Raw genomic sequence first — 15,800 nt, 5'->3', positions numbered from 1 at the left:
ACCTCCAGATCGATTTTATAGGATCATTGCCCCCTTGCAGGAATGGTTACAAGTACGTATTAGTTGTCATAGACACTTTTACGAAATGGGTAGAGGCATTCCCATCCAGAACGAACACGGCAAAGACCACCACAAAGATATTAACCCACCACATCTTTACGAGATGGGGACTCCCACGCAGCATTGAATCCGACCAAGGTTCCCATTTTACGGGACGTGTCATGAAAAACGTCCTCACGATATTTGGCATTACCCAAAAATTCCACATCGCATAGCACCCCCAGTCTAGTGGTATCGTGGAGCGCATGAATCGGACCCTAAAAGCCACCCTCAGAAAAATGGTCCAACAAAACAACACCACTTGGGATTCAGTCCTCCCTTTTGCGCTGATGTTTTTGAGAAATATTATTTCAACATCCACAGGTTACATCCCACACACTCTCATGACCGGACGCCCCATGAAAGGCACAGAATTTTTATTAGGATTGGACTTGACCAGCCCCGAAGTGACGGCCTTCACACACGAGAACGCAGTCAAACAGTTAGTTGAAAATGTGAAAATGGCTCAGCTAGCAGCCGCAGTAAGATTAGGCGCAAGAAAGAAACAGAGCAAGGCCTGTTTCGACAAGACAGTGCATGCGACTGAGTTTGAGGTAGGACAGCAGGTCATGCTCTCCATATACAACCCCAGCACATTCCTGTCACCTAAATATTCGGGTCCGTACTCCATTGCGGACAAAGTAAGCCCCTCCATCTATAAAATTAAGTACCCCAACGGAAAGACTGCGTGGTTCCATATTAACCAGCTTAAGGCATATGGCCCACAGTCTACCCACGCACATCGCGTCATGCTCGACGCAGCAGACCACGCCCCGCCCACAGCCAACGTATCCCTACCCTCCCCCAACACGTCCACCCCATCCACGGACTCACACTCGGCTCCACCCCTGAACTATAGACTCCGCCCAGGAACGTCCACAGACAGCAGCAGCAGAGACAGCGACTGTGACACAGACAATAGCCACAGCACGCTCCCTACTATCCCCATGCAACAGGACCCACACCCAGCGAATCTGAACACGATTCGAGTGATCCCTTCCTCATCACATTCCTCAACAAACCCCACCAAAGACCACCGCCCTACGATTACGACCCCGACTCTGTCCCCACAGAATTAGATACAACGTTTTGGCACCGTGACAAGACAGGCTCGTCCGGAACGACGAGATGGACCCCAAATCGCACCATGCAGCCCTATCAGCCCTTATACATTCGAGAGTATGGCATCCGGGAGAAGAGGGTGACTTTGAGTCTGACACCCCAAGCGAGAACCCCTTTGCGACCCTGTTCGCAACCGATAACTGAGGTGTCCAGATGATGTTTTAAAAGGAACCGCTTGAGAAAAAAACACGGTGTCCTTTCTGATGGAACCTGCAGCATGTTGTTCAATGTTTGTTTGTTACTGTTATGTGTTGTATGTAAGATCGTAAAAAAAATTTCCATGGCCCCACGCCATATTTGTCGGCAGAAACCGCTGAGAGCTTGCCAGCCCCCGTTCATAACTGCTCTTCTGGTTCAAAGGTGGAACCTTGATGGCAACCCCCCACAATGACTACATTTTTGCCCGTTCTTGCCGGTTGCTCAGGCAGTGGAGAAACGGCATTGGTCTCCACCCTGCCTGAGGACCCCCCCTCTGGTCAGCTACGCTCGGGTAGAGCACACACGGCATTGGTAACCGTCCTACCCGGGGATTCCATCCAATTCTTACCCGTCGCGGCCCTTACGCACCTCATTTTGGCACTTTTGGTTCAAAAAGTTTTGTTTTGTTTTCCGGCAACCCTTAGGTTGCCATCCCTATGCTATTTACATCCTCAAACATTTGGATGGTAAATCGCACAGCCTGCGAGACGGCTCGCACTGGTTCAGTATTTTTAAGTGTGCCTTGTCCTGAATATTCGGTTTGAAAATTTAAAAAAAAAAATTTCAAATGAGGGAGTCACACATGGTGACAAATTGTAAAGGGAAATTGGCACTAAAGGACAGACACACTAACATACGAGATATTAACCAAAATAGTAACAGAAACTATGGTTGATCCCGCAGAACTCCAGAAGCCCAAAGGAAAGAAAAGAGAAGAGAAAAAAAAACAATGAGGACATCCTCCGTTTTGATAACCACCATTATAATGTGTATTTGGTTGCGCGCGAACGCGAACCCACTGACCCCACGAACCCCCCCCCCCGGCCGTTAATGATTCACTTCCCCATAGCACCCAGAGCCTAGTAACAGGCAACACCACACCATCATGGTGTGATAAGCTCATAACATGGTACTCCCTTTCCTACGTAGTCGAATCATATTAGCATTGGCGATACTCTGCAGCATCGTGCAGACTATCCGCAAGAGGAAATGGAGAAGGAGAGCCTACCCGCTCGCACCCCGGTATACAGGATAAGATCCCCTATGTTCGGTTATCACCAGGACCCCGAACCCCTCGATCTATAATAAAGGACATTCGTTTGAGTTCTTTTTGTAAATTTTAAAAAAAAGTTTAATTTACGACGGAAAGATTGTACAACCCTGTGCTTGACTGCCAAGCCAGGAAAAATGTGAATGCTGCTTTTATTTTTGTATTGTTAGGAAGTTAGTATGATTGAATGTTTGAGTGAGTGTAGTTTATTGAGGATAGTTAGAGGTACCGTTTTTTAAATTTTGTAATGCATGCCCCTTTATGACATAGCGCCACTTAGAATGTTAGTTAAAAATTTATTGCATAGCTATGGTCAGTGTAGAGGCCATGGAAGAGTGCTCGCTGGGTCAGGGAATGAAGACAACGCAGTTATGTGATCCTTCACGCTTCACGTTAGGGATCACAAGGAGGGAGTGTAGCCATCTGGGTTGGCCACTTCCTGACTTAAAATGGAGGTCTGCAAAGACTACAGGGAAATTCAGCCAACACAGGCAAAAACTAGCAAGTACAGAAATCCTGTGTGTTAGAACTTGCAAAAGCCCAGACAGCACTGAAACTCACAGCCATCTGCATACTAATGAGCGATCCCCAGGTACAATGGAAACATGTAAGGTGAATAAGGCCAAGCCAGATCCTCGGCGCCAGCAGGAACGAAGACAAAGGAAGGCCAAAGGACACTCAGGGACCGCCCAGCGATCAGGGAACAACTCCAGTATTGGAGAAATCGATCCAAGTGATCGTAACATAGTCCAATCACTTGGAACCAGGTACGGGGTCCGCCCAAAGGGGCGAGAAGCCCCTGGGGACTATAAAATAGAATCCCCAAGTTCAAATCGTCCTTCTTGACAGGGTCACTCAGCAACGCGAATAAACCCTTGAGAGTGAACTGCCCAAGCTGCCGCATCAACCAAGTAAGTCTCCAGTCAACGCACGCTACGAGATAGGTGTTCCTAGCTACCAGTCCATACCAGCTTTTGAATCCTGCAGACTCAGATCGAACAAAAGGCCATTTGTTCCCCTGACCTGGTGGGCCAATTCCGAAGCTAAGTATAGGCCTTTTAGTGATAGAGAAGTCTAGAAAGTAGAGTTTATGCATGAGTAGTGATTTACTGTGTATTATAAATGTGTTTTGATTTGAATCTGACTAATTGGTGTGTTGAGTTATTGATCAGTACTTGAACTTGAACCTCGTGGCGGTATCATAAAGATACCTGGCGACTCTAGAGCAAAGGTTATAGAAACAGAGCAAATTAAGGAAAGATACAACAGGCATCATTTAAGAGCCAACCAAAAGTTAGCAACACATTACTGGCGACATCCTGATGGTACGCGATTTAGAAGTGGCCTAACCACTCTGGGAGAACCCAAAGATTTGAATTAGAATCCGATTGGGAACAGAAAAAAACACATGTGTTCAAGCAGTTCTGATCAATCCTCATAATTCGGAAGTGTGTTAATGCATGCGTAACTAACAGGGCTATGAGGTAAAACTGATAGATTTTGTTGCGTAAAACTGTCGGGAGTTTGTAGTCCGGAAAATAGCGAAAGCCGTACCCATGTTTACAGCACCGCCTTAGTACCCCTCGTTCCAAATTTTAAAAGAGAGTATTCCGATAGGAAAAACTCTAGAGCAAAACTTAATTAGAATTAAGGGAGGCGACCATATTGGCCGCCATCTTCAGAGCCAAATAAAGAGAAACACAATTAACAACAGTTTACAGTGAAAAGTATTGTTTTTTGCATGCTGTACAGACAACACAGACCGGAAAGAAGGAGAGACTGCAGAATCTCAGTTACAGTCATAGCTAGGGTGGAAAGAAAATATCAACTTAATACGAGGTATGTCCAATCAAAAATCTGATGTCAGCAGGGAAGAAGCTGTTCTCGAGTTGGTTGGTACGTGACCTCAAACCTTTGTATCTTTTTCCTGATGGAAGAAGGTGGAAGAGAATATGTCCGGGGTCCTTGGGGCCCTTAATTATGCTGGCTGCCTTTCCGAGGCAGCGGGAATTATAGGCAGATGGGAGGCTGGTTTACGTGATGGATTGGGCTACATACACAAGCTTTTGTAGTTTCCTGCGGTCTTGGGCAAAGCAGGATCCATACCAAGCTGTGATACAACTGGAAAGAATGCTTTCTATGGTGCATCCATAAAACGTTGGTGAGAGTCGTCGCTGACGTGCCAAATTTCCTTCGTATTCTGAGAAAGTAGAGTCGTTGGTGGGCTTTCATAACTATAGTGTCAACATGGGGGGACCAGGACAGATTGTTGGTGATCTGGACACCTAAATACCTGAAGGTCTCGACCCTTTCTACTTCGTTCCCATTGATGTAGATAGGGGCATGTTCTCCACTATGCTTCGTGAAGTCGATGACAATCTCCTTTGTTTTGTTGACATTGAGGGAGAGATTATTGTCGTCGCACCAGTTCACCAGATTCTCTATCTCATTCCTATACTCTGGAATTATAAAACATGGTGCTGCCTCCTTGGCTGAGTCCATATGACAGTGTGACAGGATATATCCAAGGATAGTGATGGAGGAGTCTAGGTCATTCACTATAAAATATGATTGGGTGAGTATGGCTATGCAATTTGATTAATCTTTGGAACAGCTCTTCTAATTTTGGCAAAAGTCCCCAGATGTTATTGTTAGGGTGAATTAACAGATTTAGTAAAAGGGAGGTTAGATCTAACGCCCCTGCATTACAGTAAATTAGCACATGCTAGTTAAATGCTTAGAACTATTGAACTTTACACATCTCAAGGAACTGAGATCAGCAGAGCTCACCAGCAAATATGTTTACTTGTTAGCAGAATGGATAATCTCTAGATAGGAGGAGATAGCAGTCTTGCTTTTGGGTGAAAGGTTTAATAATACAAAATTGGAAATTAAACAATGTTCTCTGTACTGATAAAACAGTGTGTATCTGTGACTTTGAAGAAGTCCACCACAACATTATTGAGAAAGACTTTCCTGGGTGGACTGGGCAGGGTGTGCCTTTGACAGTTTTGGCGCCCAGGTCATGCTGTGTGGTCAATCTGGTCTTATTCTAATTTCACTTCATTGTAGTGGTTTTATGCAACTGAATGGCTTGTGTTGTCTTACAGGTAACATGAGTCAATCACGTGGCTGTGGTCAGAAATCACATGTAAGCCAGACGAAATAAGGATGCCAGGTTTCTTAAAGGATATTAAGGAAACAGATGGGTTTTTATGATGTTCCTGTACTTTCATGATCATCATTGTTAATTATTCCTTCCAGATGTATTTATTAATTGAATTTAAACTCTCCCCCCCCCAACTCCGTCCCCCTTCACCGCAGCCATAGTGATATTTGAACTTATACCCCCAGGACATTATGCAGGCTTCTGGATCACTCATGTACAGTGGTCAGTATCATTTACAACTCCTCAGATACTGAAGCAGATGGTGTCCCTGTGCAGCCAAGACATGGACAAAATTCAGTTTTGGGATGATAAGTGGCAAGTAACATTTGCCCCTCTCAAGTGACAGGCAATGACCGTCTCCAACAAGTGAGAACCTAACCATCTTCTCTTGACATTCAGTGGCATTACCATCACTGAATTCCCCATCATCAACACCCTGGGGGTTACTATGGACAGAAACTGAACTGGGTCAGCCATATAAATACTGTGGCTACAAGAGCAGGTTAGAGGCTGAGAATCCTTTGGTGAGTAACTCACCTCTTGACTCCACAAAGCCTGTCCACCATCGACATGACACAAGCCAGGAGTGAAATGGAATGCTCTCCCCTTGCCTGGATGAGTGCAGCTCCATCAATGTTCAGAAGATTGACGCCACCAAGGCCAAACCAGCCTGCTTGATTGGCTTCAGCAGTCATTTCCTCCACCATCGACGCATGGTAGCAGCAATGTGTACCATTTACAAGATGCACTGCTGCAACTCACCAAGACTCGTTTGACAACACCTTCCAAACCCAAGACCTCTGCCACCCTGTAGAAGCCAGGTATTTCTGATACAACTAATATTGGTAAAAGATAGCTGTTTAAGCATAAATATTAAGCCCCAGTTTTAAATTAAGGATTGAAGAGACACATATTCTGCAAATTCATTTTACATAGTTTTAAAGTAACACCGAAGTCTGATAAAACGAACACTTTTAACTCAAGGACAAGGGCTGAATTCCATGGCAATGAGGTGACAAGAGTCCAGTAACTTAAAAGCTCTATTGTTCTCTTTTTGGGCCATTAGTGATTACAGCGTGAACCACATTCCATAACTTATAAGGCTGAAACATTTTAATGGACAGTTTATAAAACATTGAATCAAATATATATTTGATTCCAACTTAGCACAGGGCTAAATCGCTGACTTTGTAAGCAGACAAAGGCAGGTCAGCAACACGGTTTGATTCCTGTAACAGCCTCCCCGGACAGGCGCCAGAATGTGGCGACTAGGGGCTTTTCACAGTAACTTCATTTGAAGCCTACTTGTGACAATAAGCGATTTTCATTTCATTTCTCGACATTTTGCAAATCATTGTCCAGCATTGCATGAAGAGATTACATGAAGTCTCCATTGTTACAATAGCCAAGCCAGCATAAAACCAGTTTTTTGCTGGTAAAGATAATGCAGAATATCGCATTCCTTAACATACACAAGTATGCAGATATGCAACAATTAGAAGTAATGTTACATATTGAAGATGGACGGCTTGCCGTCAAATCAAATAAGTTTGAGTCTAACCCAAACCAATTAAGATTATATTGGGGTGTGATTAGATGACTTAAGACAGATATGAAAGGGTATAACTGAAGAAGTTTCAGCCCGCCATTTTGAGGTTTTGAGTTTTAGATGAGTTCAGTTGTAGATTAGTTTTTTAGTTAGATTGGTAGGGTAGGTTTTTGTGGGTAGTTTGTTAGTTTTTGTTTTTATGGTTTGAAGCTGAAGATTAGCTCTCTCTCTCTCTCTCTTTTTTATATTTCATTTTCAGACTTTGACTCTTTTAAAAGTTATTGTTGAGCTGTTTGCCTAAGCAAGAAGATAATGTCTGTGATTCTTTGAAAGCTTCAAATTGTCTACGGATTGCCTTTTAAATGACTTTCAAATTGCAATCAATGGAAGACAAATAAAACAATTCCTGTTGGCACCTGAGAAGGTTTAACTTAAATTTCTACTGAGTTCCAGTAATCGCAGAGTGCTACGGGTAACCGAATAGTAGAAATCTTTCACACCCCAAAAGACAAGGGCAGCAGACACATGGAATACCACCACCTGCAGGTTTTCTTCCAAGTCATTCACCATCCTGACTTGGAACTACATCACTGTTCTTTCACTGTTGCTGTGTCAAAATCCAGGAACTGCCTCTCTAACAGCACTGTGGATGTACTTACAGCACATGGACTGCAGCGGTTCAAGGCAACTTCTCACCACCACCTTCTCAAGGGCAATTAAGTGAGGGCAACAAATGCTGGCCTCATCGGTGATGCTCAGGTCCCGGGAATAAATTAAAACAAAAATCATTGGTGAACATCCCCATTTCTGATCTTATGTCAAAGGAAAAATTAATGGATGAAGCTAAAAGTGGTTGGGCTGAGGACATGATAATGAGAAAATCCTTTAGTGATCATTGGCCTAAAACTGATTTAAAAGTATCTATTTTTTATTAAAATGGGTGCACGGGGTATTGAAGCACTGAAATGTGCTGCAAAGCAATTGCCAGCTGCCAGCAACAGTAATAGGCCCTCAGAGGAGTACACAGTTGCTCACCAACTTTATCATCATCAGGCCTCAAAACTGGGAGACTCTGTCCCCAATGTGGAATTTTGCTAATGGGAGTGCAGATTAGACAACTCTGATAACCTTGTGTTATGGCGCTAATGTAGAAACTCTTCTACTGTTAAGGCAGGTATAGGATGCATTTTGTAATGATAGCACATCTTGCGAGTGCACAAACCTAGAGTGGATCATTATAATGGTGTTGAAAGTTCCCTGCTCATTATGTTCTTGACATTGGTCACACTGTCAGTGGGATAGCAGCGGGAAGCTGGGTGATTCAACATCAGCAGGAAAATCAGCATCCAGGTCACACCCGGGCCAGTCGTGACCAACTCCCAGTATCTGCTTGCAAGCGGTGGGCCTGGAGGACACTGGCAGCCCACCCTGTCAACTGGGGAATCGTACAGGCTCTGAGGCGACTGGAAGGCAAAAGCAAGGATCAAAACACAAAAGAGTAGAGAAAAATGAATTACAAATCATTCTGAGTCCTGCTAATCTGTTTACCCAACTGGATACTCACTGTAAAATACTTTTGGTGCTTTATATCCATAGACTTAAATAGGCCATTTGTCATATGTTAGTCAGCGGAGACTCACTAGAACCAAGGCTATTACAATAAGATTTGACTTTAATAACATTCGCTATGATGAAGCTTCTGTTTTACTTGAAGGCACCTATTTAAAGTAGCTATTCACAGGGATAGAGAGGATTTGATTCTGACGGGTAACATTCATGCAGTTTTTACAAAAAGAAATTAAAATGGACACCTGCTATATTTTTCTTCCTTTCTCTTCTCGAGTTTTTCTTGATTTTAGATGAAAGAAAATGCCAGTGTCTTAGTTCTTTTGATGGATTTTGTTTTATCTAGTTTTCACAGGATCAACCCTTTTCCATTGGTTCTGCTGGAGCTGCAGCTATGAGGGACCCCAGTGAATTCCTTCGCAGTGGACTCTGGCACGTTGATGAGATTCCAAAACCGCGCCATCAACAGTCTTCGGAGCATTATGACAACTCTCCTACAGTACTGCCGAAGAGATTTACTGCCGGTTATGAGGCTGTAGTACATTTAATGTCTAATCGCCTAACTCCCCCTCGAGGGGGCCCTCCATCCCTCCCCATTACGGGGGCCGGTAGCTTCCAAAATACTTTTATTGCAGCTAAAAAAAGAAGAGGTAAAAATAACAACCATGCTGTGAATCAGAATTATAACCTGCATCACAACAACAGTTCATCAAGCATCTGGTGGGGTGGAAAAAAGAGACTTGTGACGAGAGGCTAGGCCAGAAGCAATAACCTATCTAAATGTGTTGCATAAATTTTGGCTTGCACTCATTTCTTTTATGAATAGAAGACTGAGGGGTGAACTGATCCAAGTGTCTAAACTGCTCAAAGGATTTGATAGGGTCGAGGGAACCTGTTTCCTCCGGCCAGGGATCGAGAATGAAAAGGCAAAACATCCTACGGTTGTAGTGAGACTATTTAAGAGTGTGTACAGAAGGTAGTATTTCTGTTTCACTTAAAAAGGCAGGAGAATCCTGCTCCCCCCCCCCCCCCCCCCCCAAGTAAGAGGTTATGAATGCAGGATTGAATTGTAACTTTGAAGACTTGAGGTCGATAGATTTGTATTGAGGGCGTCAAGGGAAAAGGGGCAAAGGTGTGTGTGGGATGGTGGTGGTGGTTGGGGCAGATCAGCTATGATCCACTCAAAGGGCAGAACAGTCTTGGGGGGGGGTGGTGAGGGAGGTTCAATGATCCACTTCAGCCTCTTTCAGATGCTGATAGATTTCCAACATTTTACATTACATGTTGTGAGGTAGTTCAATGAAATATAGTCCATTTCTGTTTTAAAAATCATGACAAGTATACGATTGGTTTTGGTATCTGTCCATCTCTTCGGATGCCATCCTGGGGTAAAGTCTCGCACAAATCCCTGAAATTTCAACAACAAAAACGTCCCGCCCTAACTTGTGATTTATCTGACACTGGAACTTTCTCTGCTGTCCAAGCTCACTCCCCGGATCCGCACCCCAACATCACAGGAAGCCTGTTGCACACAGGGGGCGCTTCAGCCTGGCGGCGGGAGCTCCATCCCGCTCCCCGAGCCCCCGCTGAGAGCAGGCGCCAATCCTGTCAGGAGACCCTGGCGGTGGTGCGGGGGATTTGAACCATCAGGCGGGACTCTGGTCCCCGTAACCTTGACCGGATCGACCCGCCGGAGGAGGGGATGGGGGCACTTCCATTCCCGAACTGCCGGCCATACGCACGCCCTTTTGCCCAAAGAGTGAGAGCGCGGCACCGGGCGGCCAGCTTCCTTCCCCTCGCTCTCCCGCTCGCCTCCCCGTGCCATCATGATGCTCAGCACGCCATGAGATTGCTGAGCCTCTCACAGTCACTCACACTCTCTCTCCACACACACTGCTGCCTCTCTGGGCATTGCCCGCCACAGCCGCTGGATGGCAGCAAAGCTACACATTTGCTTTGATTTTATATATATATATAAAGGGATTTCTTTTTGCGCATTTTGTCAAACAGCCTGCTAAAGTTTCCTGTTTTCCGTCCCCCACCACCCCCTCCCTCTTTGCACTCATGTGCGCGTGTACTCGTTCTGGAGTTGCAACAATCCTCTTCCAGTCTTTATATCCTATCCCAGTGCTGATGTGCATTCCCCTGTCAGGCAATTCAAATGTCAGTCGCTGTCCTTTCAGAACCGCACGCTTGTTACATAAAGTGATATTCATGGACCCCATTCCAGACAACCCAGAATTGAATAAGTGAGGAATACGAGTCAATAAATCAGAACTCGGACACACAAGGCACCAGTGTGCACTGCAGATTCCTCCTGCAAAAAAGGGGGCTGCAAAAGTTTTGATTTCCCCTCCCCAATCTGTGTGTGTGTGTGTGGGGGGGGGGGGGGGGTAGTCTGATTTTTTTTTTGGGGGGGTTGAAATTTTCAACTAAACTTTGAAATGTGGCGAATTGGGGTTAAAAGAGGCAACACTTTGTTACCCAGAGGAGAAGAGTGGTGTGTGGGAAATGGTCTGCCTGTCTCCAAGCGGGAGAGGAGGTGGGGGGTGGGGGGGGGGGGGGGGGGGGTGTCCCTTGAGAAACCCCTGGACGTCGATTGCATGAAGTGTGGAGTCACTGGGGAAAGGGGTGGGGGCACAGTGCTGGCTATCTGTGGGGCTGGGATGGGGCGAGTGTTTGCTGGAGAAAGCTGCTTCCCCTTGTGCGTGTGAAATTGGTCGAGTCCAACTGGTTGGTTCCAGAGAGCCGGGCTCCGCTTTGCTCTGCTCTCTGCCTCTCTCTCACACACGCTCACTCACACTCACACACCGAACTAGTCTATCTCCCTCTCGAGGTTTGCTGTGAGGCTTGAGCTGTGCCGGATTTCACCCAGACGGATTTGAAACCTCTCTCCTGCGCTGGCCTCTGTGTATCTCTGCAAGACACGTATACAAATATATATATATATATATGTTCTCTGTACACCCCTTCCATGATGTGCCAGCCAACCATGAGAAGCCCTGGCATCCCCAGTATGGTCCGACTGGTGCCGCCGTGTGAAGCTGGATGCCTATGTGTTGAGATTAAACCTTCGGTGTGCGGACTCTTGGAGATGACGGCAGGGACATCACTGAGATATCTGCTACTGCTCTGCTGTGTCGGGCTGATGCTTGCATCTGGCGGTAAGTTAGCGGTGATCTTCACACATGCCCATGGTTTCACCCTGAGGAGGGAGAGAGATAGTTTGTGTGCTTCAGTGTGTATCTGTCGGATCCAGAGCCCCGTCAGGCTCGCAGCAGCCCCGCCACGCCGCCCCTCGCTCCCTGAGAAGTGGACACCTCTCCCTTCACTGCACTTGACATTTCCCTGCAAGCTGCAGCCCCTGAACTCTCCAACTCAGGGAGCAAACAGCTTCTTCCCCAGCTCAGTCCCCGCTGCAGCTTTGAAGCAGGGCTGTGAGTGGGGGTAGGAACAGGAGCTCGGGTAGTGGTGGGGGGGGGGGGGGTGTGTGGAGGTGGATGGGAGGCAGGAGAGAGGAGAGGAACAGGGTAAGGAGGGTGGGAGAGAGAGGGGTACAGGGTATAGAGGGTGGGAGAGAGAGGGGTACAGGGTATGGAGGGTGGGAGAGAGAGGGGTACAGGGTATGGAGGGTGGGAGAGAGAGGGAGGAACATGGTATGCTGGATGGGAGGGGGTAAGGAGGGAGGTGGGAAGAGTAATGGGGCTGGGTTTGGGGGATAGGCGATTATTAGGGGTAGGATTGGGGATGGTGGTAGGAGAGGGGAGCTGGGTAGGATAGGAGAAGGGGTGGGGATAGGAGAGGTGGTGGGAGGATAGGAGAGGGGGCTGGGGGATAGGAGAGGGGTTGGGGCATAGGAGAGGGAGTGCGGATAGGAGAGGGGGTGGGGGTAGGGTAGTGGGTGGGGGTAGGGGAGGGGGGTTTGGGGTAGGGGAAGGAGGGGGAGGGTATGGGGAAGGGGAGAGGCTGGGAGTGGAGGGGGTGGGGGTAGGGTAGGGTGGTAGGGGAGGGAGTGGGGGTAGGGTAGGGGTTAGGGGAGGGAGCTGGGGGTAGGAGAGGGGTAATGTGGGGGAGGGGTTGGGGTAGGATAGAGGGGTGGGGTAGGGGAGGGGGTGGGTGTAGGGGGGTGTGGGGGGGGGAATGCGGTAGGAGAAGGAGATGGGGTAGGAGCGGGGGTGGGGGCAGGGAAGGGGATGGGGGTAGGGGAGGGGGATGGGGTAGGAGCGGGGGTGGGGGTAAGGGAGGGAGGGGGAGGGTAGGGGGGAAGGAGAGGGGCTGGGGGTAAGAGAGGGGGTGGGGGTAGGGGAGGGTGGTAGGTCAGGGAGTGGGGGTAGGGTAGGGGGGTTAGGGGAGGGAGCTGGGGGTAGGAGAGGGGTAATGTGGGGTAGGGGAGGGGTTGGGGTAGGAGAGGGGGTGGGGGAGGGGAGGGGGTGGGTGTAGAGGGGGGAGTGGGAGGGAATGTGGGGTAGGAGAAGGGGATGGGGTAGGAGCGGGGGTGGGGGTAGGGAAGGGGATGGGGGTAGGGGAGGGGGATGGGGGTAGGAGCGGGGGTGGGGGTAAGGGAGGGAGGAGGAGGGTAGGGGGGAAGGAGAGGGGCTGGGGGTAGGAGAGGGGGTGGGGGTAGGGGATGGTGGTAGGTCAGGGAGTGGGGGTAGGGGAGGGGGGTTAGGGGAGGGAGCTGGGGGTAGGAGAGGGGTAATGTGGGGTAGGGGCGGGGTTGGGGTAGGAGAGGGTGTGGGGCAGGGGAGGGGGTGGGTGTAGAGGAGGGAGTGGGGGAGGGGAAATGTGGGGTAGGAGAAGGGGATGGGGGTAGGAGCGGGGGTGGGGGTAGGGAAGGGGATGGGGTAGGGGAGAGGGATGGGGCAGGAGCGGGGGTGGGGGTAGGGGAGGGAGGGGGAGGGTAGGGGGGAAGGAGAGGGGCTGGGGGTAGGAGAGGGGTAATGTGGGGTAGGGGAGGGGTTGGGGTAGGAGAGGGGGTGGGGTAGGGGAGAGGGTGGGTGTAGAGGGGGGAGTGGGAGGGAATGTGGGGTAGGAGAAGGGGATGGGGATAGGAGCGGGGGTGGGGGTAGGGGAGGGGGATGGGGGTAGGAGCGGGGGTGGGGGTAAGGGAGGGAGGAGGAGGTTAGGGGGGAAGGAGAGGGACTAGGGGTAGGAGAGGGGGTGGGGGTAGGGGATGGTGGTACGTCAGGGAGTGGGGGTAGGGTAGGGGAGGGGGTGGGTGTAGAGGGGGGAATGGGGGAGGGAAAATGTGGGGTAGGAGAGTGGGATGGGGGTAGGAGCGGGGGTGGGGGTAGGGAAGGGGATGGGGTTAGGAGCGGGGATGTGGGTAGGAGAGTGGGAATGTGGGGTAGGGTAGGGAGGTGGGGGTCGGAAAGGGGTGGAGGTAGGGGAGGGAGTGGGGGAGGAGGAATGTGGGTTAGGAGAAGGGGATGGGGGTAGGAGCGGGGATGGGGGTAGGGAAGGGGATGGGGGTAGGAGCGGGGATGGCGGTAGGGGAGGGGGCGGGGGTAGGAGATTGGGCTGGGGATTAGGAGTGGGGCTGGGGGTAGAGGAGGTGAATGGGGGTAGGGGAGGGGATGGGGTAGGGGATTGGGTGGGGGTAGGGGAGGGGGCGGGTATAGGAGATGGGACTGGGGATTAGGAGTGGGGCTGGGAGTAGAGGAGATGAGTGGGGGTAGGGGAGGGAATGGGGTTAGGAGCGGGGGTGGGGGTAGAGGAGGTGAGTGGGGGTAGGGGAGGGGATGGGGGGAATGTGGGTAAGAACTGTGACTGGGGTTAGCAGCTGGAAGGCAGTGAAGGGGGTGGTGTGGAGGAGTGGGACGGGTGTAAACATTGCGAATCCCGATCCCCTGAACTGAATGAGGAGTCCTGCCATTCACTGGCAGAGTCACAGTCTACTTTTCTTCAACGCGGCTCTCTGTTCCCGAAGGGGAAAGGGGACCGAACTGCTGCCTGCTGATACCTGAGTGACTCTGCCTCTCCGATTGTGTATGGTTGGGGATGCGGTGGGGAAGAGACATGGGGAAAGCCCAGGGCTGCATTGAGATACTGAGACCTCGTCATTGAGTGTCAATGGGCCCCCTGTTCACTGTCCCCCCATCCTGCTCACTGTCCCCCCCCACCCCATACTGCTCTCTGTCTCCCCCGTCCTGCTCTCTGTCCCCCCCACCCTGCTCTCTGTCCATCCACCCTGCTCTCTGTCCCCCCACCCTGCTCTCTGTCCCCCCCACCCTGCTCTCTGACTTCAACCCCACCCTGCTCTCTGTCCCCCCCCCACCCTGCTCTCTGTCCCCCCCATCCTGCTCTCTGTCCCCCCCTGCTCTCTGTCCCCCCACCCTGCTCTCTGTCCCCCCACCCTGCTCTCTGTCCCGCCACCCTGCTCTCTGTCCCCCCCACCCTGCTCTCTGTCCCCCCACCCTTCTCTCTGTCCCCCCACCTTGCTCTCTGCCCCCCCCCACCCTGCTCTCTGTCCCCCCCTGCTCACTGTCCCCCACCCACCCTGCTGTCTGTCCCCCCACCCTGCTCTCTGTCCCCCCACCCTGCTGTCTGTCCCCCCCACCCTGCTCTCTGTCCCCCCCACCCTGCTCTCTGTCCCCCCCACCCTGCTCTCTGTCCCCCCACCCTGCTGTCTGTCCCTCCACCCTGCTCTCTGCCCCCCCACCCTGCTCTCTGTCCCCTACCCTGCACTCTGTGCCCCCACCCCGCTCTCTGCCCCCCCTGCTCTCTGACCTCCCCCCACCCTGCTGTCTGTCCCCCCACCCTGCTCTCTGTTCCCCTCAACCTGCTCTCTGTCCCCCTACCCTGCTCTCTGTCCCCCACCCTGCTCTCTGTCCCCCCCACCCTGCTCTCTGCCACCCCCCTCACTGTCCCCCACCCACCCTGCTTTCTGTCCCCCCCACCCTGCTCTCTGTCCCCCACCCTGCTGTCTGTCCCCCCACCCTGCTCTGTCCCCCCCACCCTGCTCTCTGTCCCCCTACCCTGCACTCTGTCCCCCCACCCTGCTCTCTGACCTTCCCCCCACCCTGCTGTCTGTCCCCCCCACCCTG

General features: G+C 50.5%; 1 protein-coding gene across 1 annotated transcript in view; it reads left to right on the top strand.

Moving 5' to 3' along the window:
- The first annotated feature begins 11,519 nt into the window (after nucleotides 1-11,519).
- Nucleotides 11,520-15,800, top strand: part of LOC140410474 (CUB and sushi domain-containing protein 1-like) — a 3,392,839-nt gene continuing 3,388,558 nt past the window's right edge. The window contains exon 1 of the mRNA XM_072498599.1: nucleotides 11,520-11,918. Within this exon, the coding sequence (XP_072354700.1) occupies nucleotides 11,729-11,918 (190 nt within the window). The 5' untranslated portion in view covers nucleotides 11,520-11,728. The remainder of the gene's footprint in view (nucleotides 11,919-15,800) is intronic.

The sequence above is a fragment of the Scyliorhinus torazame genome, chromosome 4, assembly GCF_047496885.1.
Source record: "Scyliorhinus torazame isolate Kashiwa2021f chromosome 4, sScyTor2.1, whole genome shotgun sequence".
NCBI classification, from domain to species: Eukaryota; Metazoa; Chordata; class Chondrichthyes; order Carcharhiniformes; family Scyliorhinidae; genus Scyliorhinus; species Scyliorhinus torazame.
Note: the sequence above shows the minus strand (reverse complement) of the source record. Positions and strands in the feature narration are given on the sequence as shown.